Source organism: Eptesicus fuscus, chromosome 2 (genome assembly GCF_027574615.1).
Source record: "Eptesicus fuscus isolate TK198812 chromosome 2, DD_ASM_mEF_20220401, whole genome shotgun sequence".
Taxonomy (NCBI): domain Eukaryota; kingdom Metazoa; phylum Chordata; class Mammalia; order Chiroptera; family Vespertilionidae; genus Eptesicus; species Eptesicus fuscus.
Genome location: NC_072474.1, coordinates 103,185,762 through 103,213,529, shown reverse-complemented (window position 1 = coordinate 103,213,529; position 27,768 = coordinate 103,185,762). Strand labels below are relative to the sequence as shown.

Genomic DNA, 27,768 nt, shown 5'->3' with positions numbered 1-27,768 from the left:
TTTCTCTTTCCTCATTAAAAGAAAAAAAAAAAAAAATCTCACGTTACTTTCCTAGATGGTAAGAGTTACTACTGTACTCGTTTCTCAGGAATTACAGGCTTCCCTATGTCTTTTTAAATGGGAGGATGGACATGGCATGCAGTTAGCCAATAAATGTAATCCCTGATTAAAATGTGAGTTCTAAAAGTTGGAACACGTCTATTTCCCCAATGCAGTGTTAACGTCAGACCTCTGAACCTGGCTTCCTTTTAAATATGTTTTCTCAGTTCTCTCCCAAGAGCTCGTGCTGTGTGTCCTTTAAATTCACTGATCACAAACTTAAGTCAACAACTATGTGTTCGAAAATCTTTGTTTTCCCTTTGAAACTGGATGCAAAAAAGAAATCCCTCCTGTCGGTGGAGACGGCCGTGAAGGAACGAGGCGCCTGCACGTAGATCTCCTTGAACTTCTTGAACAGCTGCTTCTCCTTGTCCCACTGGTATATCTGGGAGAACGTGTAGTCGCTCCCCAGGGCCAGGTAGTGATTCTCTTTAAAAGAAAAGGGCTGCAGGGTCATGGCCCCCCGGGACGGGAGAGCCTGGATCTCCACGAACTGCTTATGGTTCCACCTCATGACCCTGGAGTCCCCGATGAAGCGGGTGAGGGACAGGTAGAGGGAGTTCTGCATTCGGAAGCTCTTCACGGCCAGCACGTCCTCCATGTTGGGGATGTCGCTGTGGGGGACGAACTTCTTGGAGCTCTTATTCCACTGCAGGATGATGGGGACCTGGGAGCGGCTGGACAGGATCAGGTGCGATTTCCCGTCTATGTCGACGAACTCGGCGTCCGTGTCCCTGAACCACTCGTGCAGGGACTGGTAGGAGTAGAAGCCTTTGCTGTTCCATTTATAAACCGTTGACAGGCCGGCTTTCGAGCTGTCGGCGATGACGAAGAACGTCTCGTCCTCGATCTGAAACAGCTCAATGTCGTTGGGCTTGGAAATGCGAGAGACTTCGATGTCTTGGAATTTGACAAACTTGGTCCAGCTCTCGTCGTATTTGTAGATGTGAGAGCCGCCGAAGAGCTGGGCCACCACCACAAACACCTGGTCGTCGATGAGGATGGCCTTGCAGCCCACAATGGACTGACCTGTGCCCCAAAAGAGAGGACAGGGGATTAGGGCAGCCGTGGTTAAGATGCTCCTCCACAGTGACACAGAGACCCTAGGGCACTGCTGGTGGGGAATATACAATGGGGCAGCCCCGCTGGAAACCATAGAAAAGTTAAACCATTGAAAAATCAAATACAGAATTACCATATAATACAGAATTCCACCTCTGGATCCTTAGCCAGAAGAATTCAAAGCAGCGTCTTAAAGAGATATGTGTCCAGCCATGTCCATAGCAGCATTATTCACAATAGCCAAGAGGTGGAAGCAACCCAAGTGCCCACTGATGGGTGAATGGATAAACACATGGGCTTTTATTCAGCCTTAAAAAGGAAGGAAATTCTACCCAGCCAGCATGGCTCAGTGGTTGAGCATTGACCTATGAACAAGGAGGTCATTGTTCAATTCTTGGTCAGGGCACATGCCTGGGTTGCGGGCTTAATCCCCAGTGTGGGGTGTGCAGGAGGCAGCCAATCAATGATTCTCTCTCATCATTGATGTTTCTCTCTCTCTCTCTCTCTCTCTCTCTCTCTCTCTCTCTCTCTCTCTCCCCCTCCCTTCCTCTGAGAAATCAATAAAAATATTTTTTTAAAGGAAGGAAATTCTGATACATGATACAATGTGGATAAATGTTGAGGACATTAGCCAAGTGAAATAAGCCAGTTCACAAATAAACAAATACTGTATGATTCCACTTTTATGAGGTACCTAGAGTAGTCAGATTCATAGAAACAAATGGGAGGGTGGCTGCCTGGGTCTGGGAAGAGGGAAAAATGGGGAGTTGTTTCATGGGTGGAGATTTTCAGTTTTCCAAGGCGAAAAGGGTTCTTTTGGTTGCACAATAATGTGAATGTACTTAACACAACTGGACAGTACACTTCAAAGTGGTTAAGGTGGTACATTTTATGCTTCTAGCCCATGTCTAGTTTCCCATCATTAAAAAAATATTAAACCCTTTTTATAAATGGTGGCTCCATAGAAATATGTAAATGCTGGTCACCTGGGTCTCTGTGTCTTTAGAGGCAGGTGTACAAGTCAGGAAGTTCACTGACAGACCAAATGCATTGTCCTCATGATGTTCAAAAAGCACGTCCCAACTCCATAGGGCAGAAGGAGGCCATTAAATGGCTGTCTTCCCTTGGGGGTGGGGAGGCAGTCAGATGGTAGGAGTGAGGGCTCATGGGCAGAAGGAAACAGTTTTAATAAGGGCTCTTGAAGACATTGGCCTCTTCCGATCGCCGGAGCCAAAGGAAACCTAGATAGTCTGGCTGCTGCCTACACTCCACCAACAAGGTACCAAAAAGCACAAAGAAGAAAATCAAAATCATTGGTCCTGCAAATGCTGAAATGACACTTAATATCTTGATATATTTCTTAATCATCAAGTAAAATAAATTTGAGCTTATCATACAAATACATAGGCTTCTTATTAACCTGTGTTTTCCCTTGACCATGTTCACTTGTGAATATTTCCCCATGTTATTTCCTCTTCTATAACTAGACTTTTAAATACTACACAGCATTCCGCTGTATGAATGCACCGTAGTTTGTTTAACTAATCCTCCACTATTGGACACTGCAGCTATTTCTAGCTTTTCATGATTGTAAATAACATGCTTCCTCGTAGAGAAATCGTTTTTGGAAAACCATCTGGAGTGTTCTTATGTGTTTGCTGAGTCAAACATTGTGCACATTTTTTAAGGCTTCTGGGTTTAAACTACCACACTGCTCTTCGAAAGCTGCCCGGGCTGCCGCCTGCCAACACTAACTGAGGGTGCACGCCCCTGGTCTTCCTCCTGCAGCGCCTGCTGCCCAGAAGCACCCACTGGCCTGCCAGTCTCAGCCGAGGGGCGTGAGAGACAGAAAGAACTGACTTCAGAAATGCTCCCTAATGCCTCTGCCCAGGTGAACACTTCTAGCCCATGGAGTTGTCAGTAGCAGCCGAGATCATCGTGTGTGTGTGTGTGTGTGTGTGTGTGTGTGTGTGTGTGTGTGTGTTTCCAATGACACAAACCAGCACCTGGCACCTCACAGCCACAGCCAGCATTGCCCACAAGCACTGACATTGGCTCTCCCCGCACAAGAGCAAAGCGTCACTCTGCTCCCACGTCCCGTCACGGGGAGAAGGCAGAGGGGCCGGCTCATTCACCCCTCACCACCTTCCAAGTCAGGAAAAAGAGAGGCAGAAACACATGGTCCATGAGTCCCTCTCTCGCCTCCCTTTTTCCTTTCATGTGGGCTGGGTGTAGGGTGCGAAGCCTCGGCTTCCCTCGGCAGGTTCACCTGTGCGGTTCGGAGCTGACTCTGCACTTGGACGAGCGGGGCTGCGCTCAGGAATGTGAGCTCAGCACCAGGCGGCCAGATGGCCGACAGCAACGTGCTCATCTGAATGGCCTCTCCGTGGCATCTGCATGTGTGTCTCACAGACCTCTCAGGGCTGCGAGATGGGGCTCATTACGACACTTTCCCTGCCTCCCACATCCCCGCACCTGCTGCGAAGCCACTCGGTGCCGGAGAGATCCCGAGGAGCCTCCCCCTCCAGAAATTCCACCTCCATCCGCTTCTCGCTGGAACAGCAAAACGCTGCTCCATCTCCAAATCAGGACCCTAAAGGAAATCCTCTCGTGGGGTAACTGTTGGGCCATTGTGACGCTGCTTATATAGTTAGTATTATTATCCGGTTGCACTTGATAAATGAGAAGTGTTTGCAAGATTATTTTAACTTTACCCACTTATTTAAAAAGCAAGCAGACCCTCCATTTTTAGTAGCATAAGTCCCTGGGAGCCCCTGCCAGCACTGAGAGAATCATTCACTAAGTCTTGTCCCAAAGGCCTGGATTTAGAGAACCATGCATTCTTAATTGTTTGCATTTATTGCAAGGAAGCAGTGATCACCAGGACCTGGCAAGGGGGCAGGAAGAACAGCTAGACAGTGGAGGTGTGTTTATGTGCATGTGTGCGTGATCGCACATGTGACGGCATGTATGTGTGCCCATGTGTACATGTGTATGTGCACACCTACATGTATGCGTATGTGCACGTGTACATGTGCGTGCATGTGTGTGCATGAGCACACATGCTTGTGTGCATGTGTTCATTACCATATTGTTAATAATCTGCTTAACAAAAGGCAAGGACTTGTTTAGCTACTACAAAGTTGGTACAATCAAAGGTGCCATAACTGCTCAAGATCAAGGGGTTCTCGGGGTGACCTCTCACCTCTCCAGGGAAATGCCTCCCACCACACGTACCCCATCACTCTCTCCCTTTTTAAAAGGATCCCCAACAACAAACAGGATCACCACCTGAGGCTTCCGTTCTCACCAATAATGGACCATGTCATGAAACAATCAGAGATGAGGATGGGCTCGAATGTGTCCCTAAAATCTAACCAAGGGAGAAAGCCAAGAGGTCCCTCGGTACGGCAGAGAATTTCTTCTCTCGCTGAAATTAGGCCAATACCTCAAAGCCACACACACCTGTGATATTGTCATAGCTCCGGAAATTCATTTCGATGTGGTCCCACTCCAGCACCATGCAGTTCTCCATGCTGGGCTGGGCGATGGCCACGTACACGTCGTTCTTGGAGTTGAACGTATCCACCGAAACCGACTGGTAGGGCAACGTCTGATGAACGACAAAATCTGGGAATAGGTGTTTAAAGAGAAAAGCTCCATGAGATGTCCTGTGGGAGTCATCGACCACCCCTTCTTTCCTTTCTCTCATCGGTTCCAAAAAGGGGAGGGGGGACAGGAAAGAAGCAACGCTAACATCCCAGTGTGTTTGACTCTGGGAGATTCCAGAAGGTTCTGGCGTGCACAGGACTCTCAGACTGAAAGCACAGCTTCTGATACAGCTTCTTTGAGATACACAGCTCACAGGTTTGGCTGAAGGATCTCAATGTTTTAAACACATTTGGTGAGACCTGGCTTTCAAAAAGGCCAGACAGAAGGGAAGCCACAGGGCAGCACCCCTGACACTACCCTGAAAATTCCTCCGTGAACCAGGGCGGCCGTGGGCAGCCTCGTCTGGGGAAAGCTGTGTCTAACGCTCTCAGAAGAGCCGGGCAGTAAAGAAACCTGTTGCTGGGTGGTTCTCAAGCTGACCTGGCCATGGGATCCTCTTACCACGTGCTAACACGCGCCCAGCTCTGCATCACCCTGGTGGGGAGGCTGCCTCGGCAGGTTCACCATGAGAAGTCAGCCCCCCAGTGGCTCCCTGCATGTTTGGAAACCAAGCCAACCCCTCCCATGCGGTCTCAGAGGTTTATAAAGCCCCCCTGTGGGGAAGGAAAGGCAGGCACTGGCTCCTGGGCCTGGTGCAATGAGTGACGGCTCTGCCTGGGGTCTGGACAGCTCAGCAAGCACTCACGGGAGGTCTGTTGCATTTTCAAGCAACAGAGAACCCGCCCAATGTGAGCACATGCTTGACTCTTACATTTAGTGGGAAATTAAAACTCCTCGTCCACACGGCTTCCCTGAGCTACGACAGACTCACTGTCTTAAATCTCAGTAGGAAACGTACAGTTTTACCAAGGAACAGGGCGAGGATGCCCTCAGATGCAAGGATACTTAGTGCGCGGGATAGCTTTGTTGAAGAGTCAGTCTGTGTGGATAACGGGATGTAAACAACAGTGCCTGGTTATGTGTCCAATGAATTAGGAAGAGTCCCAGGGGTTAGAGCGGTCAAGGAAGGCTTTGCAGAGGAGGTGGGACTTGAGGGGCCCCAATAAGGACAGTGTTGGGAACTGAGGGGCGAGGATTTTCTCACAGAGCGACTCTCCTTAGCCAGACGTGCACCATCATTTTTTGGGAGCACTTAACCTGCCAGGAAGCAGTGCACCTGAAGGCTCTCTGGCTAAAGAAAGAACTTAAACTTTATGAGTGTCCTTTCCCCACTTTCTTCATCAATTCACCAGCTATCCCGCGCACTAAGTATCCTCGGCCAGCGCTGATCAGCCCAAGAGGAACAGAAAGCATCAGCCTCGACTCTTTCCTGTTGGCACGCGCAGGACCAGCGTAGAAGCCAGGAAGCGCTGGCCGAGGACACAGGCTCCGAGGGCTCTGTGCTCACAGGTGGCGAGATGGGAAAGGGCAGCCGGCCTTGTCCGCCTCTTTTTCCGGAGTTAGCCAAGGACTCTGAGGACACAGGTGCCCTCTTTTCATTACAACCCCGAGGCCTATACACCACTCCTCTGTCAGGGGCATTCGTCTAACCCAGGGTTGCAGAAGCTTCTGAACATGCATGCGATGCCTGGAGCGAGCGGCTTGTTCTAGTCTGGCCCCCGGCCGCACGCTGGCTTCCCAGAAACATGAGCGTCTGCTTAAAAACGCAGGTCATTTAAAGTGCAGGCCCCAAAGTCAGCGTTTTATTAACGATTCCCAGAATGAGGAAAGAGCTGCCAGACTGGAGAGCATTTTACAAATCTGGCCTTCAATGGTCTGATTGTCATTTATTTTCCCAAAACATCGGTTTCATCATATTTTGTATAAACTGAGTATCTTGCACAACACAGACAGTTAACTCATTTGAATTATAAATCGAATTGCTAATAGGAGACCCCTTTCTCCCTCCACAACCCCTCCTCAGAAAAAAGGAGGAGACAGCCCTAGCTGGTTTGGCTCAGTGGATAGAGCATCGGCCTGGGGACTGAAGGGTCCTGCATTCGATTCCAGTCAAGGGCACATGCCCGGGTTGTGGGCTCAATCCCCAGTAGGAGACGTGCAGGAGGCAGCCCATCAATGATTCTCTCTCATCATTGATGTTTCTATCTCTCTCTCCCTCTCCCTTCCTCTCTGATATCAATAAAAATTTATTTAAAAAATAAAAAAAAAGGAGGAGACAGCCCAGCCGGCATGGCTTAGTGGTTGAGCATCAACCTATAAACCATGAGGTCACGATTCCATTCCCAGTCAAGGCACATGCCTGGGTTGTAGGCTCGATCCCCAATGTGAGGCATGCAGTAGGCAGCTGATCAATGATTCTCTCTCATCATTGATGTTTCTATCTCTCTCCCTCTCCCTTCCTTTCTGAAATCAATAAAAAATATAATAAGTAAAAAAGGAGGAGGGAGAGAAGGAAAAGGGAAAAAAACAAGTGGAATAAAATGATCGATACATATGAGTGTGTGTGCATGGGGGAGGGAGGGGACTCAAATTTAAATATCGTCTTCCATCCTCATCTTAATTTGTCTTTCACAAGCGGCAAACGCACAGCCACGTGGAAAGCTCTCGGAGAATGTGCGCATTGATATGACACCAATTTACTAGTGTTTAAGTATTATTGGGATCTCTGCAAAAGCCTGCCACTTCCATTCACACTGGATTAAGTTCATGATGTCAGTGGGACTCTTCCAATTCAGGCACGGCTCCCCCTGGAATCAACAGATTTTTACATAGCTATTTATAGCACTTGCAGAGAATAAATTATACATGATGCCTACCCTACTGGGAGAGAAACTGCACATTAATGCATTATTTCTCTTTGCATTTTCATCAGCCCTGAAACAGGGCAGCTAACAGGACCATTAGGATGCAAAATTCACTGCCTCTAAGGAATTTAGTGAATTATCCACCTAACACGGGGAATCATGAGCAGGTAACAGGGATTTCTGAGGTGGATAAAAATAGACTTGAGGCGGAAGGTTCGGGAAGGACTGTGATTAATCTAGAGAGCTGAACACAGCCCAGGGTGCTTCGTGGTGCTAACTACACCCCTGTGCCGGGAACAGAGTGGGTACCAGTACCTTTCTCTCCCTGGGAAGAACAGCGTCTGCCTCGCCTCCTCCACCTCAAGAACTCACTCTTTTCCTGAAAATCTGAGCCACGGAGGAAATAATACACTAAGAAGATGCACTTCTTCCCACCTCCTTGGTGAGGGTGCGGTAACAGTCCCATGACCTAGGAATGGGCTTTCCCTCTTCCTCACGCATTTCCTCCCAGCCTCTAATAAAGCCCAGACGATGACACTTTATCTGAGCAGGAGAGAGGAGCCCAAAACTCACCATCGATTGACCTATGTTCTTACAAGGCAAGGACTCTATTTGGGGACAGGTTATAACTTGCCTGTGCCTTTTTTTTTTTTCATGATGGAAGACCCTAGGAGCAAGAGGCCCTTTGTCCATGATTCTTTTTTGGTGTTGTTGTTAATCCTCACCCAAGGATATTCTTTCCATGGATTTTTAGAGAGGGGAAGGGAGGAAAGGAAGTGGGGGGAGAGAGAAACATTGATTGGTTGCCTCCCACCCCCTCCCAAACCCCACCAGGCATTGAACCTGCAACCCAGGTACATTCCCTTGACCAGGAATCAAACCGGTGACCCATTTGGTGCATGGTGCTGATGCTCTAACCACGAGAGACACCAGCCAGGGCCATTTGTCCATGATTCTTAAAGGGATAAAACAATAACAAAGATAGAATCCTCATCTTCCTGTTACCAGGGAGGTGTGATGACTTTCTGGATTTTAATAGGAAGCTGTTTAGTGAAGATATACACTGAGTGGCCAGATTATTATGATCTCTGAATGCATAATAATCTGGCCACTCAGTGTATATATATATATATTAGAGGCCCGGTGCATGAATTCGTGCATGGGTGGGGTCTGACCAGCCTGGCCAGGAGGAGGGGACATGGGCGGTTAGCCGGCCTGCCTGCTGGTCGAACTCCTGGTTGAGGAGACAATTTGAATATTAGCCTTTTATTATATAGGATATACACTGATATATCAGAGATCATAATAATCTGGTCACTCATTGTATATAAGAGAGAGAATGCCCTAAAATGTGTTAGGGACTCACACTGATTTTGGGTTTATGACATGGACTCTGGGTTTATGACAGATTTCAGGATGTGGTCACCTCAGTTCCAAGTGCCCTCTGTTCCCATGACAATTATCAGAGCTCAGATGGTTTTCATAACCATCCATGGGGCTCTAAGCTCAGAAATAAGGTTGTCTCATGTAAATTATTCCCAAGTCCCTCAGTCCCTCTATAGCCCGTGTCCTTTCTCTCAGAGCTTGGCAAACTTTTCATTTACTATGACCAGGTGTGACTAGAACAATGGAAAAGCTGCTAATTTCACCTGGGGGTTAGGGAACTCTCTAGAAAAGCTGGGGAAGAGGTAGAAGCAGCCCCAACGAGCTTTGGTTTAGCATTTCATACCCAATGGCCTTGGATGCCACCTTCCGGTGCAAATGTCATTGACTCGACCTCTCTGATATTTTGCACTCCTCCACAATACAGCGAATAACCTGACGCAGCCGCGCTGGCTAAAGGGCACCTGCCGATTACACAGCTGAATAAGCCCCTGTTTGGTGATGAAAGACAAGGTCATTCCCGTAAGATTTCAGATTCCTCTCAGAAAAGAACAGAGAATTGCAGGGGCCCTTATTTACAAAGACATCTGGAAATAATTTTTACTTTGCGAGTGTTTATTTGGAGGATGGCAGTTGGACTGGCCTACATGGGATATTTTGTTCTTGAAGTTCTTTTGTCTTTTGAGTTTCGGTAACTATGTTCTGCCTTCTCATTCATACTGCTCCTACTGACATGCCTTGAAGCCCTGTAGATATCAAATCTCAGCCTGTTTACTTTTCTAAGTCTGATAAAGCAGGTTTCATACTGTGGATTGATCTTTTCTCCTCTGGTATTAGCCCTGGTTGGTGCTGCTAAGTGGTTAGAGCATCAGGCCACGTACGTAAGGATTCAGGGTTCAATTTCCAGTCAAGGATATGTACCTGGGTTGTGGGTTTGCTCCCTGCACCCTGGTCGGGGTGCATGCGGGAGGCAACCAGTTGATGTGTTTCTGTCATCTCTCTCTCTCTCTCTCTCTCTCTTCTCTCTCTCTCTCTTCCACCGCCCCCTTCCACTCTCTGAAAAGCTATGGAAAATATATCCCCTGGTGAGGATTAAAAAACAAATAACATCTGGAGTCGGAAGCTGTGGCGACTCTATGTAAGCCTTTCATATGGAGACACTCACCTGCTCTCTACAAGATGTGCGGAGAGTTGAGGCAGTTAGTATTTTAATTTTATCTTTATAATGTATAAACTGGACCCTGAGGTAGGTCCTGGAAAACAAAATCAAACTTTACATTTTTCCCTCAATGTGAGTTTCCTCTTTTGACAATTAACTCTTAACTTATATTTCTACTTTGCCTAGTTTGGTTATAATTTACCTAGTTATCTTTTTTTAGATGGGACTACAAACGCAATTTATAGATTTTTAAAGTCTCGTATTTACTACTTAAATTTTCAATAAAATTCATGTAATCCAATCAAGAAAACAGAAGTTTTGGCCTCTCTGCACTGGCTTTCTATGGAAACCCAAACTGACTTGAAAATGTTTTTATGCCAAACTCACCAGTTTATATTTGACTTTAAAAAAAATCTTTAGAGAAATTTAAATTTTGTAAAGAATCGATAATAAAGCCAGTGCAGTTAACAAAAATCTAAACTGTTGAGATATTTTCCTTACCACATCAGTGCATACCTTTTGGAACTTAAATTTCATCTAAAATAACTTTGACAGAAAGTTTTTGCAACAACTTTTCCCCAGTCCCTGTTGACAAGCTAAAGGGAAGACACAGGGATTGTTCTAATTAACCGCCTTGGTGACAGGGGATCTGCAAACCTGTAGTTGTGCATTCGTAGTCAAAGCTGGTCACATCGTTTAGCTTCTTCTCCTGATATTCCGGGGGACCGATACACAGCACGTCCGAAACGGTGGAATTTGTCATCTTCAACCACAGATACAGCCACTTGGCTTTGCAGTCGCATTCAAATTTATTGCCCCTTAAATCTCTAAAAAACAAAACCAAGTACAGGCACAGGAAAACAGACATGCCTCAAATGTTTGGGCACTGGTAGGAGACTCCAGAATTATTAATATCTTGATATATTTAACACCCCAAAATGTAATTTAAATTTTTTTATATTTAATACATCCTATTTTTTTGTTCTTATCACTGACTTTATTTAATAGTCTTCAGTGCCTCTGGTTTTAACTGGACAGCCTACAGGGAGCTTTCAGAGCTAACATACCACCATTTCTCCAAACTCTCTTGAAACTGTCGCCATGCCATGCTGGACACGGGAACGATGACAGAACACCAGCCAACACAGGTTCACACAAACACGAACAGGACATTCCAGGAAACCAGTTTTCACAAACACACTTGAAACGCTAAGATCTTGGTAAACTACGTGCAGTAAAAAGTGACCAACACTAGAAGGTAGATCAGATGGATACGCTATCTCGGGGAAGGAACCTAAGGCTACTAAGGATATTCTAAAATGACACAACCCAACCCCATGCAGACTCCATGGTGTTTCCCAGAGGGCACAGCTCTGTCATAGGTTCTTGAGCTACAGTGTAAGAGAAAGGCAGCAAAGGGGGAGAGAGGACTTAATGGCAGGATTTACTGGGGCACAAGCACAAGCGGACACAAACTTGATTTTCATTACTTACAGTTCAATCAGGGAGTCTAAATCACTGAAGACATCTCTTGGGAGTGCTTTTATGTGGTTATTGGCCAAAGAGCTAGAACCAGAAAGTAACATTTTAATGTGGTTATTATCTTCATGCCCTATTACTCTGAAGTTCCTTAAATAAAGTCATTATTTCAAACAGAGCTCTAATCCTCTTCAGCACAACATGGTTCAATTTCTGGCTCTGGTCATCGATACTGAGATAAAGAACTGAGTGTAGTTATACAAAAAATAATATAAATTCTGGGGTACAATGGAAGTCTTTTGTTTTTAAAATAAGCATTTATTAAGCTCTTGATATACATTGGTTAAGCCTCAGGTAGCACTCATGTTTTCAAAATAAAAGCCATAGTCCCTTTGATGGCATGCAAGACCCTCCATTGTCTAGTTCAGTGGTCGGCAAACCGTGGCTCGCGAGCCACATGCGGCTCTTTGGCCCCTTGAGTGTGGCTCTTCCACAAAATACCACGGCCTGGGCGAGTCTATTTTGAAGAAGTGGCGTTAGAAGAAGTTTAAGTTTAAAAAATTTGGCTCTCAGAAGAAATTTCAGTCATTGTACTGTTGATATTTGGCTCTGTTGACTAATGAGTTTGCCGACCACTGGTCTAGTTTACCTCCATTCCCACCTACCGATGGGACATCTTAACCACCAAGATCCAGCTGCACTGGCCTCTTCGTTATTTCTCAAACAGGAGAAACACAGCCCCAGCTCATGGCCTGAACTTGCTGTCCATCTGCCTAGAATGCTCTTTCCCCAGACACCCCACAGCTCACTCCATCACCTTCTTACATCTGTCCGCAGCTATCACCACCTTCCCTGACCTCTACACATCTCCCTCCCCTGCTATGTTCCTCATTGCACGACTGTTACTTGACATACTATACATTTTATTTATCTACTTGTTTATTGACTGTGTATTCATCCTATACGTAAGCAACATGAGAAAAGATTTGTCTGTTTGTCCACATCTGTATCCTCAGCTCATAGAACATGGCCTGGCATATAGTAGGTACTCAGTAAATCTTTGTTGAATGAATTATGCACTAAAATGACAATGATTTTTTTAAAAAAGGGATGGACAGTCGTGTACCAAGAAGTTCCCTATTGGTCCATTTAATGAATTTTATCACTTGTCACTCTAAGAAAGGACTCAGTAAATATGCTTTTACCTAAAGACCCTCAGCTCTAACCCTGACAATAATATTAAACCTCAACGAACCCCATTTAGGGAATGAATAATGGTGATCGATTTTGTTTTCTCACTAACAACGGTTGACCAGAAACCATTCTGCATTTTTGCTGTTAGTTTTTAAGAATTTTCTAAAACATCTTAGCCCCCACTTCCCCTCTTCCAGAAGAAGACTCTGACTGAGCACCATCAACTCCTTCTCGGATGATTCAGGATTCTGCAGTGCCCTGTCACCATCCTGCTAAAGATGAATGTCATGGGGCTGGGCTGCTGACGTTGAAAGATGCTGGGTGTTGAGATGATGTACACTGAGTCTGTAATTTCCCCCAGGCATTGTGTTCTAATATGAGTCAGCCAAGAAACTAATGGCTACTTTTTTTTCTTTTACACATGAGTACAAATAGCAAAACCATAAATGAGAAACATGTAGGCAATTCATCACCAAATATATATGTATATATATTTATATATGAAATATGTATATGAAACATATATGAAGTTAGTCTTCTGTAGCATCATAATGACCCATCCCAGAAAAAGGAATTAAAGAAATGCGTGTCCTCCTTATACTCAACTAGAATAGAAAGTTTTGAGCCCATTTTTTAAAATGCTACATGTTTTCTTTTTTTAAAAAATATATTTTTATTTATTTCAGAGAGGAAGGGAAGAGAGAGAGATAGAAACATAAATGATGAGAAAGAATCATTGATCGGCTGCTTCCTGCATGCCCCATGCTGGGGATTGAGCCTGCAACCTGGACATATACCCTTGACCGGAATCAAAGCCGGGACCCTTCAGTCTGCAGGCTGGCACTCTATTCACTGAGCCAAACTGGCTAGGGCCTTTGAGCCCATTTTAACCAACCATTCCAGCTTCAAGATACTAACAGAATATGGGGATACCCCTTCCCATCTAGGTAACCACAAATGGATTAAAATGCCATTTCTTATATTTGTTTATCCTTTATTTCCTAATATCTGTACATTTTTAAAGATGTTGGAAAATAGACTGAATATGTAATCAGACTGAACATACTTTAGAATACTTTCTGACATTAAAAAAGAACATGTTTATTTTGATTTTTTTCTGGTTGATGGTCACCTTACCTGAACATGTAAAGTAAAAACTTTTTTAGCTAATTAAAGGGGAATTTTTCAGCTAATTTTTTTTCTACTTGAACTGTATGGTATTGAAGTGATAAGAACATACGGGATATTCGAGGCCAAAAAAGCAGACTATTCAGCAACCGTTCCAAGCATTCAATTTGGATTTCAGAAGCTGAATTATTTAGATGGACCATCCACCCCACTCACACTCAGTGCATAACATCTCACTTTCCACTTCATTTTATCTACAAATTCATGGCACTTACTTCATTTCTAAAACTACTTAACAGCAACCTGTCCCTTGGGCTTTACGGACTGCTGGAAACAACTGTCCTAGATTTTACTTACAGATTGGCACCGCTCCTTCAGGGCCCTGAAACCTGACCCGTGTTTCTTTACATGAAAACGTGACCCTGCCGGTGTTGGAGAAGTTTATAGAGGATAAAAATCAGAAACTTAAACAAGCAAATTCCAGACAGTGATTTCCTTCATCACGGGAGTGAACTTTAGAGAGCTGACATGTGATCTTTGCTCAGAATTTACAAAAAAAAAAAAAAAAAAGTGGGGAAATGAAAGGACCAGTTCATTCTTAAACAATGTACTAAATGCTTTAATGACTACATGCATCTCCAGCCCAGAGGAGTCCACCTGACTTTCCCAGAAGTAGAGTCCACATGGAAAATCCAGCTCAGTAAGGAACCCACCGGTCAACCAGTGAATCTGAAAGGATGTCCTGCTGGCTTAGCCCTGTGCTAGATGCTGGACGAAGAACACAGCTAATGCAAGATCCTCCCCTCAGGGAGCTCTCACTGCTGCTGGGGAGATAAAACTAACACCATGAAATCGCACCAACCAGTGTGGCCCGAGTCTACAGTAAGGCGCTGGGTGTGTGGAGCCAATAGGGAGGCTACAGGAGAAGTGAAGGGGAGACCCACATGGCTCCACATGGGAGACAGAACTTAATCTGGACTTTGAAGGAAAAGCAGATCCCAGGAGATGGTGGGCAGAAGAAAGAGCACCCAAGGCCAGAGAAAGGATGTGAAGGAAAGCCCAGGAATGAGATGAGTTGGGTATGCATGGGAGCCCCCTGAGAGCCCAGTGTTCTGAGGACATTTAGGGAAATGAGGTTGAAGAGCTGGGGATAGAGGGGGCCTGGTGGGCTTGACTGTCAAGTGGCAATACAAGCTGAGATGGGTGTATTAGTGCATCTGATGCACTCTGGACCCAAGCAGAGGACTCCTTTGTTCCCTCTGCATTTCTCACAGAGAAGGAGGTGCCTCATACACATATGTACATCTGATATATACATATGGTCATATGTGCAGATGCACAAGCATGCACACACAAATGCAGTTATACACTGAGTGGCCAGATTATTATGATCTCAGTGTGTGTGTGTGTGTGTGTGTGTGTGTGTATATATATATATATATATATATATATATATATATATATATATATATTAGAGGCCGAGTGCATGAATGCATGGGTGGGGTCCGGCCAGCCTGGCCAGGGGAAGGGGACATGGGCGGTTGGCCGGCCTGTCTGCTGGTCGAACTCCTGGTAGAGGGGACAATTTGCATATTAGTCTTTTATTATATAGGATATACACTGAGTGTCCAGATTAGTATGTGTTCAGAGATCATAATAATCTGGCCACTCAGTGTATAGACACATGTAGAGAAGTCCATACACCCATGTAAAAGCTATGCAAATATACATGTACAGTACCTATACGTTCTCCAGACCAAGGACCATAGCCAACTGGTCAAATGAAAGTTGACATCTGGGCTAACTCAGTCTCATGGGCTTTGCTTTAGGTTCACAATCTGCCCAGAGTCTTTGCTCAAAACAAAGCCCCTCATTCCTGACTTCTGGGAACTGGTTTATCTGGCCACAGCTGTTCCTCTCAGATGCCCACAGCTGTCTACTTAGCAGACTCTGTCTGGCCACCCAAACTGCCAAGGCTACTCAGCATTCCAGGGAGAAAACTGAGACTTCTTAAAGATTGGAGGAAGGGAATGAGGTTGTTGATGATGATGATGATGATGATGATGATGACAATGATATCAATGCCAATCATACCTGGAGCATTAACCTGGGTGATGGGCTGGGTGCTTTGCAAGCAAACATTAACCACCATGTGCGACAGTCCTCTGGGGTCAGTATCATCATCCCCACATTAAGGATGAGGAAACAGGCTCAAAAAGGCTAAGCAACAGTAACAAATGATGGCCTTGAGATTGAACCCAAGTCTATGTGACTCTACAGGAATGTAGGGATTGGGCATGTAGGTTGAATTTGCTGGGGAGAGAAATCAAGATGTTTACAGGAAGAAAAGAAAACCTGGAGTAATTATGCCAACAGGAGTCAGATGCTCAGCAGGATGACTGTGCTGATCCGGATGTTTGGACCTCCCACTCTGCTCCCTCATCTCCTTACTCTGTTAGCTTGAACTCAGGCAGAGCTTCTGCTTGGTAGGATTCCAGAACCAAGTGCTCCCTGAGCCCAGGGACAGACATTTTGCCTACATCAGGGTTTGATGTAAACTCTTCAGATGCTGTATCAGGCAGGGTGATACACGCCAAGGATATTACCACTCTTGCCCAACACCCCAGTCAAAGCCCTCCCATTTTCTCACTTCTCTTTTTACCACACATGACCTGACTATGGAGACTCAGACACAAAATATCCATCCTGGCTAATAAGTGGCTTCTACCAAGACAATGGCTATCTTTACATTTTCATAAACGCGGTCCCTCTTTTTTCCAGTTTTCTACATTTGTTAAGTGTGTGCACTTGCTTCATTCTGATATGCCAATTCAAATCAATTTGTTGAATTTTTTTTCTCCAGAAAGCTATTAAAAATCCCAGAGAGCTTAGCTTAAGCTGCCGATTAATCCAACATAAAAGAAAAAGCTATTTGCATTCAAATTTGAGGAACCACAGAAAATGTCTCTATTCCACTTTGTCCTAATTCTGACCCTGCATTCAACCTTCTTCTATGAGTCTATAAGTGTCAGTTCCTAAATCTGTAAAATGGGGACTCACAGATTATCCTGAAAAATGAGAAGAAGGCTCACTAAGCACCCAGCCCTGTGCCTGGCACAGAGTAGGTGCACAATACACGTCAGTCTCCTCCCCATCTCCTCCGTCACTCACATAGGTAGGCCCCTGGAAGCAGAGTGCTCCCTACTTGACATGCAGTCCTGTGGTCCATGACAACAATCCAGAATGATGGAAAAGATAATCAAGACAAGTGTGTCTTTATTTTCGAGGACTGGTGATTGGTCCATAACATAGAAACCTTTAGGGCAACCTGGAAATTAGTTTCATTCCGAGGATGTTACGATATGGACAAAACAGTCAAGAAAAAGAGAGGCACCAGGAAGGGAATCTTCCTTTGCACCTTGAAAAATTGACAACACTTTTCATAGGACTTACAGGTGAGTCAGGTCACGGAGGCCACGGAAGGCATTTCTTGAAATCGTTTCTATTTTGTTCCCTTCGATGAACCTAAGGAGAACAGCAGTATAAGCAAACGGAACTTTCTCAGCTTAGCAGCTCTAGGAAATGATATTGGCATGCTTTTGAAACAAAATCTAAAACATGGACACAAGTGTTTGTTCTGCACTCTCTCCAGAAGCAGCACACACGTCTTCAAATTCAGAGTTGGCAACAGGCATAGAAACATGTTTGGGGGAAAAAGAAGAAAGCACTGGACCAAGGCAAGAATGTTCAAATCTCCGCAGGCCTGGAATGTTCCCAGACATCAACCCTTCTTACATTTCACGGCCTGGCTACTCCTACTTTTGTTAACATCTTTGTCCCTTGAGGGGAGCCCGTTGTTTCACATCTCCTTATTAAAGTTCTCGCTGAGGGAGAGTCCCATTAAGCTTGGCTTCTGGCAAACTCTTGAGTTCATCATGTCCTACACGGTCTAATCTCAGAACAAATCGGTGACGAGGCAGGGTCCTCTCAAGATCTCGAAGGCACAGGGAAGTGGGAAGTATAATGACATTGAATGCGGGCCAAACTTCTTTCTCTGCGCTGAAACGTCCCGGGGCTTGAGCTAGGATCCTGCATTAATAATAACTCTGGCCATGCTGTAAAATCTTGGTGAGAAATTGATGCACTACAATGATGCCCTCGGGCCATAGAGACCTACAGCTTAGTTTAAGGCAGGGTTGGGGAGCATCACATAAGGCCCTCGAAATTATGTGGTCTGGCCCTGCCAAGGCATTAGGGGTGAGTTAATTCAATGTTTGACCAAATAGAGCAGGCTCATTTTTAAGTTGATAATTTTGTGTGGACCTTGAATGATGTTATACAGATCCAAATGTCCCCTGGCAGAAAAAAGGTTCCCCACCCCTGGTTTAAGGCATCACATTTCATCAAATGGAAGAGGGTCTTTGATGAGATGGTCCAAGGGAGAGGCTTGGCACACGATGCCATTCGTTAATGAAATAGTTCTTGATTCTTGCACTGAGAACGTCCCCTTGCCTGCTTTTTAAAGATCAGGGGTCTATGCCATGATAGACTTCAGGATAAACTAAGCTGACCTCCTCCTCAATCATCTTGACACTAAGATGAACTGCTCACAGGAGAAAACCGGTAGCTTCACATTCACTCCTTGTATGGCGCGTTCACATGCTTTGAGAGACCCTAGCTGGACTCAGCGCTGCAGTCCTACCTGTCTTCCATGTGAAGCATGCTAGTACAATGTCCTGAGAGCACACATAGTATGTGCATCTGGAGAAACAACGCCAGAAACATCCTTCCTGAGGCCATAACATCAGCAGAGAGCTTCCTTAGACCTAGGATGTGTTCGGAATTCAAACACCTACCTGCTCACCTCAGATAGGAAAGCAGAGATAAGGCTTTAAAAACCCCTCTGAATGCCAGGTAAGGAAATCCCATCTGATAACGGGATTAATGTTATTACAAAGTTACACAAGACAAGGATGAAAGAATTTAATCGGAAAAAAGACATCAGAGGGGGGCAAAGGCAGAAATCAGAGAGAGAGCAAAGCTCATTGCTGGAGGGAAACTGCACCTCTGAAAAGGGAAAAATAATCATTCTTGAAAGCAGAAAAAAGAAAATTAGACCCTTGTCAGCAGCTCCCAGGCGATACTGCACACAGGACATAGGCCAGCTGAATTAAAATCATGACATTGTATTCCCATATAGGGAGACTTTATTTAAAACTAAGTAACCCTCAGAATCCTTTCTGGCTGATCAGCAAATCCATGCCTCGTTATGAGAGGTAAAAATATCCAACACAATTTCCAATTGTGCTTACTACATGGCAAATTAAATGTCAGCAGAGAATGAATGGATATCTTTCCTTCTTTGTTTCCTTTCCCCCTCTTTGTCCCCAGCCTCCTCCTGTCCCGGCATGTTTATACACAAGTGAACTATAAAAGGTCAGCGCTGGAAAGGGAATGGGGTTTTATCCACCCCCAAGTTCTGTAGGAGATGCTGTTCGGCTTGGAAAGCAATAGAGCAATTGTACTGACGGACCAAATGCTCAGCAAACAGACAAAGCACAGCACTTACAGGTATTCGAGATGAAAGAGTCCAGCAAAAGCATCATCGCGGATGACTGTAAATGAGTTAGAATTCAGCAATCTGAAAAGAAAGGACAGGTTTCAATGCGGAGATGTAAACCTGGAGTCCCATGGTGAAGCATTTGTTTCTTTCCCTATGTCCTGAGCCACGAGCAAATATGGGTTCTTCTCAACCTAAGCCTGGCCCATTAGATGCACAACCCAACTCGCAGATGCTGATAGAACACAGCAAGTGGATTCTCTTTGGCCAGATTTTCTGGTCACTCCCATTACTCTACCCTTTCTCCCCTTTGGGTCTCAGGGGAGACCCTGAAAGCTGTTATTTCAAAGCATTCTAAAGCCAGCACAACTAAATAGCCAAAGAATGTTCCATGATACACTAGCAATCATGGAAGTAGAGAGATCTAAAGGGAGTTAATCCAACTCCATTTTTGGAGAAATCTGAGCCTAGAAAAGTTAAGAGACTTCACCAAAGTAACACAGCTGAGACATAAATAAATAAATAAATAAATAAATAAATAAATAAATACCTTTCTACTATATTATACATTCCCATGATAAATAATAATAATAAAAAAAGTTTAGGAAGTCTTCAGAATACTCTTTAGCACCAATAGTGTTTTTTTTTTAAATATATTTTATTGATTTTTTACAGAGAGGAATTGAGAGTTAGAAACATCGATGAGAGAGAAACATCAATCAGCTGCCTCCTGCACACCTCCACTGGGGATGTGCCCGCAACCAAGGTACGTGCCCTTGACCGGAATCGAACCCGGGACCTCTCAGTCTGCAGGCCGACGCTCTATCCACTGAGCCAAACCGGTTTCAGCAGCACCAATAGTTTTTTATGAGTCACACCTAAGTCTCCTTGGTAAAAGTTTATATGGAATAGATAGTTACAACTTAAGTCTATTGGGTAAAGTACCTAAAACTGTATTTCTACTTATGGAAAGTGTATTTTAATAGAACTAGAGTTATTAAGAAATTTCAGAATTTAATGTTATAAGTAGGTACATAACATTTCAAGAACAAAAAGATCAACAATCAGTCGACTTAGGATGAGTAGTGATCCATATTCCATTTCTTCATGTTTTTCTGTAGTATATTGCTTTTGATTCATCTCAAGTTTAAGAACCCAATACATACACAGAGAGTGTGCTATGTACTCATGACTTTGCCTGTCAATGATTTGCTTTTGAAAGTTGCTTTCTGGACTTCTCTTTTCATTAGCAAACATGAAGTGACCTGGGCAACAGGGCAGGACATAGGCACTCGCCAAGAGGGGCTGGGATGTAGAACAGTTATGAGTATGGGTTAGAATCCTGACTGTGATTTTGAGCAAGTTACTTAACTTCTCTGAGCCTCAACTTTCTCATCTGTCAAATGGGAAAATAAAGACACCCTTCTTGTCAGGATAATCGGATGATTAAATAAAATTTTGCATATAAATGCATAGTATGCTTCCCAACAGTTTATGTACTCAGTCAACTAGAAATACTGCTATTTCCAGAGTAACATTAAGAATTGAAACTGTAGGTTTGCTCTTAAAGTGAGAGAAACTGTTCATTTAGGTGAAGCTCTAGTCAAAATTCCATGGACTCACATTCCTAGTTGCCAGATGTGTGGGCTGGGGTCTACAATCCAATCCTTGGGCCAGAAGTAGGAAAGGGCACTGGGCTAAGAGCCTTCAGAGCCAGCTTGGGGAGAACACCACAGCCCATGTTACCACTAAGATCCAGCCGTGACTTACTCATGAGCTTGAGCATCTTAGGAAGAATTGATATCAAAGACGCAGAGATTGCTCCTCCCAGGACCACACCTCAGGGGACCCCCATTTTCAGGGAGAACTTGCCATACTCACAGCAGCTGCAAGGAAGGCAGATGGGAAAACATTCGGTCCTTGATCTCGGAGAACGTCCCATTTACCAGGCTCCTGCAGGCAAGCGAGGAACAAAACAAGGCCTGGGTGGTTTGAGAGGTTCTGGGCAGGATGGGCAGTCAGCCTTACCCTCCACCTGTACTGCGCACGCCTCCACTCAGGAACGAGTCTTAAAACCGCTGGCCCGGGGCTTCTCGGGGAGGGAACAAGGCAAGTCAAGTTCATGTCCCAGTGAACTGGATCGATAGGAAAACCAGTCTGAATAACAGCAACCTTTACCCTCAGACTAGCTCCTTCCACAGACGTTATCTCAGCCCGTTTAACTCAATCCCCCTGCTTCCTTTTTCTCTACGACAGGAGGCCCTGGCTGCAAATGGATAATTGCTTCACCTCTGCCCATGATTCTGTTTGTGTAGACACAGCGTTAATGTTGGCCCACGGAACTCCAGAGCAGCATTAAGCATTCCCCTTGGGAGCCCAGCTCTGAAAGACACTCGAAGCACTTCTGATTAAATGCACCGTGAAAGCCTTGGGGGGAAACTCTGAGACACCTGAACTTGGATGTGCAGTGGGAGGCAATGCCATCTGCCAGATTTAACGATCAATGGGGGGGGGGGGGGACAAGAGGCTTGGCTCTATTAGTGCCACCAGCCGCACCCCCCCTCCCACCCCTTCTGGCCACAGCAGGACCTCAACACATGATTTCAGAATGACTTCAGTTGGCATGCAGATAGATTAAGCAGCTGCTGGTCTGAAGGATTTAACAAGGGGAATTCTAATTTCTGGGATCCTCCATGTCACCCGATTTAGCAATATGAGGAACCAAAAAGGCCCTCTTCGCCTGCCAGCCAGACTCCTAACTTTCTAGAAATGCAAACAGAAGCCCTTCACTCCCGGGTCCAGGCCTCTGTGCCTTGCCCAGGGGAGGAGGCAGGGCAGTGTAGTGCAGGAGGAAGTGCCCTGAGCACAGCTGCTCCACCTGGGAATTCCCTGCCTCTGCGTGGAGTGGGCATCCCCAGCACCTTGGCCCGAGCAGGGAGTCATGTCAGCAGGAAAGATAGCGCCCGGAGCCCCTTCACAGCCATTAGGAGAGCTGGTCATGCGGCTTGAGAGGCCACGTGCCGGCAGGTTGAAAGCATCTCTTAGTAGGTGGGTAAATGATGTGGAGCCTTTTCCCATCAGCTCCTCCATCATTGAGAAAGCAGCCAATATAATATGTGGTGCGGAGGAGGGGGGAGGGAGGGAGAGAAGCCGGCGTGGACTCCGGGCAGGAAGTCAGGCTGACTTCCAGCACCTGACCACGAGGCTGGGTGCCCCACCTGCCCCAAGACTCTCCAAGCTCTGTGTCCCCTCTTCCAGGCCCCATGGGGCACCTCCCCCCCCCCCTTCCGGAGGCTGTATGACTTTACTGAGTTCTTCCCATCCTGAGCTGTGCAGAGGTCGGGATGAGGCCGCGGTTGAGACTTGAGGTGGGACAGTGAGGCCTCACCCTTCCTGGGTACACTCACTCCAGTCACGCTCACTGCATCTGCATGCCCACACACAACACTGCCCCCGCCCCCACGCACACATCCTCCCAAACTTTAGTGCATCTCTGAATTCCCTGGGGACGCCACATGCACACCCCCAGGCCCCACTCCAGAGCCCCTGCTGCAATCAGCGCGGGCCCCAGAATCTGCACCGGCACAATCTCCCCCAGGGGGGGTCCCATGCAGCGGGCCCGCGGGCCACACTCGGAGAAGCACTTCTACAGGGACTTGTCCGGGTCCCCAGACTCCGCGTCCCGGCCCCCTCCATCCTCCCCAGGGCCTGAGACTCCACCCACAGCGCGCCCCCACCCAAACACCGAGAAACCCGCTAAGGAGTGGGGTCAGGGCGCGCCGTCCCAACTCCCTGGGCTGGACGGGTCCCACTGACTCACAGGGAGCTGATGTCGCCCGGCACGACCCTGGGCACCCAGGAAGAGCCCACGCAGATGATGGACTCCTTGGTGCAGCTGCAAGTGGTGGGGCAGCGCGCCAGCCGCCTCACCTGCGCGCTCGGCGGGACCAGGCACGCGGCGCTCAGCAGCAGCAGCAGCAGCTGCAGCCCGGGCGCCCCGCCGCCGCCCCTCCGCAGCGCCATGCCGGGTCCCCGGTCCCCGCCCCGGCCCCGATCCCCGCCGCCGCGCCGCGCGCTCGGACCCGGCGCCTCTGCAGACCCGGGCGCCGCTCGCTGCTCCGCCGCCGCCGCCGCCGCCGCTGCTGGCGAGGATGAGGGCGCCGCGGGTGTGGGAGGCCGAGCCGCAGCCGAGCAGCATGCTGGCCGCCACCCCCACTCGGCGCCCCCCCACCCGAGCCCGGGCTGCTGGGCGGCCGCCGCTGCGCCCGCCGCACTCGCGCCCGCCTGACATCAGCACTAGCGCCCGCAGCCCGCTCTGGCCAATGAAGACTGCGGGGCGGGCGCCCGCCCCCAGGGAGAGGGGGCCGCGCCCCGCCCCCGCCGCGCCCCGGGCCACCACCCCTCCGGACCCTCCCGCACCCGCCCCGGGAGCTGCGGGAAGAGGAAAAAGTTGGGTAACCTTAGGGGAGGGGCCGGACTTGGAGGGAGACCCCCTGGGGCCCGCGGGGCGGTGGGAATCGGGTGCCCGCAGTCCCTCCACCAGCTCTTTTTGCTTTTTGCCCGGCCAAACCTGACCAGGGAGAAGGGGGGGAAATAGGGCCCGGGAACTGGCTTGAAGGCTGGGAAGGGAGATTTCGTCCTGGGTGCTTTGAAGAGTGCAGAAGGTGGAGCAGCTTCTAAAAAAAGAAGAAATGAAACGAATGCTGCCATAGAGCTGGGCGGGATGGCTTCGCTTGTCGTTTGCGGTGGGCAGTGGGGTCTGGCTGCCATTCCCAGGACACCGTGGGGTCCCTGAAGCCAAGCCAGCCACCTTCCCTGCCGAAGGGATGGAGAAAGGAAAGCCTGCCACAGCCGGGTGCGCCCCTGCGCTCTGGGCCTGCCTGCTGCTTGCTACAGAGCTAAAAAGGCAGAGAAAGTTTCCCCTCACTCCATGCTCTCTGGCACCCCACCCACCCCAGTTAAAGGACTGGGGTGCTTGTTAACAGAGATTTCGTGCATGATGCATTCTAGGCGCTGTTCATTTAATCTTTCCCATTAATATCCTTAATTTACTGGTGAGGAAACTGAGGCACAGAAAGCACCAGTAACTGGCTGGTGGTTTAGGAGTAAATGGCTGGGCAGAGGTGGGGATTGGAGCCTGGGATGGGAATTGGTAACCAGGCCCTACTGAGCTTCACCCTCTTGCATTCTGCATGTTTGCTCCACTGAGCTTGAATCTTATTACTGCAAGCTACTGTCACCTGGGAAATCAAAGAAAATGGCCAAAGCAGAACCAGAATGATGGCTAATAGCCCGAACTGCTCAGAGCGGGGAATCCCAGGGCACCGTCATCAGGCTACTAACCAAGGCAAACGGTTTCTTACATTAAGACACACCCAGAGAAGGCAGCAGCCGACACAAAAGGCTGTTACTGTAGGAATCCTCATTACCATCCCTTCTTCAGCAATCATTCTGAACGAGCGTTTCTTGGGCTGGCCATTGTGGGAGGGGGCAAAGGGACAGGCCCTCTCCTCAGGGAAGTCTAACTGGGCAGATGGCCCTAACAAAGTAACTGCACACAGTACACGGGGTCACAGACTGACCAAAGGGGTTCAGGAATTGAAAGTGAATTGGTCACAGGTAACCTACAACAGAGGCAGTTGGATCTTCATTGCAGGAAGCCTGTATCCAGCACCTAGCATCGATGTGAACCAGTCTACAGTTATCATCATTTAATTCTCACACCTTCCCTGAGAAGTGGGCCTTCCCATTTTATGGATGGGAAAATCGAGGTCAGAGATGTTTTCAGCTTGCCCATAGTCCCCAGGACAGAGCCAGGAGGCTCCTTCTCCAGAACTGCCTCCCTGCTGTGCTGGCTTGCATCCCACAGCTGGGGGAATCAAATGCTTCACTCAGCAAGGCCCAGTGCTGGGGCGGAGGATGCAGGCTACGGTCTGGATAGGGCGACTGGCGTCAGGCACTTGGACCCACAGTCATGGATGTGTGTCCTTCGTGCCTGAAATATGGCTGCTTTTAGAGGGATGGGCTACTGGGAAGGAGAGGGCAAGGCTTCTCTAATGCAGTACCTTCCTGCTGGGCCAAGAAAGAGAATCTGGTTCTCACTGTGTTGGAGTGGAGCGAGGAGGAAGGTGGGGGGGGGGGGGGAAGGTCAGCTCTCTGCCCCCAGGACTGGACAGGTTTGAGTTAGCATCCCAGCATGCCTGTCACGAACTATGTAATCACAGGCAAGCTGTGCCCTGTTTAAGCCTCAGTCTCCTCACCTGTAAAACAGAGATAGTTGTACCCACTTTGGGGGGTTAAATGCGACCAAGAATGTAAAGCACCTGGTGCCACACAGGAGGTACTCGGCATCTGCTCAGAATTCTGAGTGATGGGGTGGAAAGGGCAATTCTCAGCTAACCCCTGTGATTGCAGGGAACCGGCAGGGGTTGGGGGAGGGGCTATGAAAGGAGATGAGTTTTCTTGACCCGTGTGCCTTCTTTATAATCAAGGACAGGACACAGTCTAGCACGGTGGCTGTCAATCAGGGGTGACACTTGGCAATGTCTGGAGATATTTTGGGTTGTCCCCGTGAGAAAGGTGCAACTGGCATCTAGGGTAGAGGCCAGGGATGCTGTGAAATGTCCTGCAATGCAAACAAAGAATGATGCGGCCCAAAATGTCACTGGTGCCGAGGTGGAGAGACCCTGCCTGGGTGTCCTGGGAAGACCCTTGGCATGAGGAGTTCCAGAGACACAGATTCTAAGCCTGGCTCCAGCGCTCATCAGCAAACCTTCTTGGTCATTGTCGCTCCTCTCTCAGCCTCTATTTCCCCATCTATAAAGTGGGAGTCATGAGACAATGACTTCCTCTCTCTTCCCCATATAAATGTAACGTGTCATTATTACTATCCTTACCCTCCCCAAGCCAGGCTGACTCCAGCCCATCCTCTCCAACCTGAAAACGAGAAAGTTCTGAGAGGAAAGGTGCCGAGAGAAGACTTGGGTAGCAGAGCTGGCAGGGTTGGTATTTGTTTCGGCTCTGCTAGCGACACTAAGTGAGTGCTTGTAAATTACAAGGTGCCGTTTATAAATGAAGATATAAAAATGGAAATGCAGATTACTTTGGTTTGGTTCCAAAATCTTCAGCAGGCTAAAAAAAAAAAAAAAAAAAAAAAAACTTAATAGACAATCAGAGAAACACAATCTGTTTCCAAGAAATAGCAGGAGTTTTTGAAAATGTAAAAATCTGTGTTCAGTTGTACACTTACTCAAGCTGTCTCCATGACATGAGCACACATCCATGCCTACAGGGGCTGAGATGGTGCCGGCTGGAGTGGCAGCTCAAAGCATTGTTCATTCTTTCCCCAGCTCGTTTAACCACCTGTCCGTCTGGTCAATATTGATTGAGAGTCTACTAGGTGCTGGCTTGGATTTAGCTTTCAAGTCAAATGAAACATGGAGAATGCCTCCCAGGTTTTAGCTTGAGCCAGTGGGTGGATAGAGGCACTATTTTTGGAGATGAGAAAGCCTAGAAGAGGAGAGGGTTTGGTGGAGTGAGAGGTATCAAAAATTTGGTGTTGGAGATGTTGGCTCTGAAATGTCTAGGAGGCATCCGTGAGCAGCTAGATGACCAATGGGAATGGTAAGGAAGAAGTGGGCGGGAGTAGATGTGAAATCTTCCTACTCTGAATGAAACATTGATTCGACCTCAGGAAGCCCTCGGGGTAATGTTGGTTGATTGAATGAATAAAGGAGAGAAGAATAAATGAATGAATGACATTTTGGACATACAAACACTAAAGAGAAAATATTCTCAGCAAGAAATAACAGAAATCTCACAGAAGAGGGTGAATCTAGGGACACTATAATTTGGGAAAATCTAATTTTAGACCAAAAAGAATCTTTAAGTACTAAACCAAACTGTAAATCTCCTAAGAATCTCAGAGACCTCATCATGCTTGTAATTCCCCTCTCCTAGTTCCCAGCCACTGCCACCCCACAGCTGGTCTCACCAGATCCACAGGCTTTGGAAAGCTTTCACTAATGTCTGGCACTTCTGGCTCTGATGCTCACTGTAACAACGGAAGAAAAACTATTCATCCAGACCTCAAAGGCACTCACTTTGAATGCCCACAAATTGGATTCCCTGGGGTAAAAATATAAATAAATATAAAACAAAACCATCTTGTCCATTTTTAAAATCAGAGAATCTGCCAAACCCTCTTTGACCACATCACCCAACATGCCACTCTTGTGGTTGGCTGCTGGTCAAGTGTAGATGCCGTTTCTGGCTTCCCATCATTTCCT

At 47.1% G+C, this 27,768-nt stretch overlaps 1 protein-coding gene across 1 annotated transcript; it reads right to left on the bottom strand.

Moving 5' to 3' along the window:
- Positions 1 to 310: 310 nt before the first annotated feature.
- LGI2 (leucine rich repeat LGI family member 2) lies at positions 311 to 23,503 on the bottom strand. Its single transcript, XM_028143622.2, has 8 exons — positions 23,301 to 23,503; positions 21,362 to 21,433; positions 19,490 to 19,561; positions 17,374 to 17,445; positions 11,614 to 11,685; positions 10,777 to 10,946; positions 4,627 to 4,791; positions 311 to 1,128 (listed from the first exon to the last, which is right to left on the bottom strand). The coding sequence occupies exons 1-8, from the start codon at positions 23,501 to 23,503 to the stop codon at positions 311 to 313; spliced, it is 1,644 nt and encodes a 547-aa protein (XP_027999423.2).
- Positions 23,504 to 27,768: the final 4,265 nt, after the last annotated feature.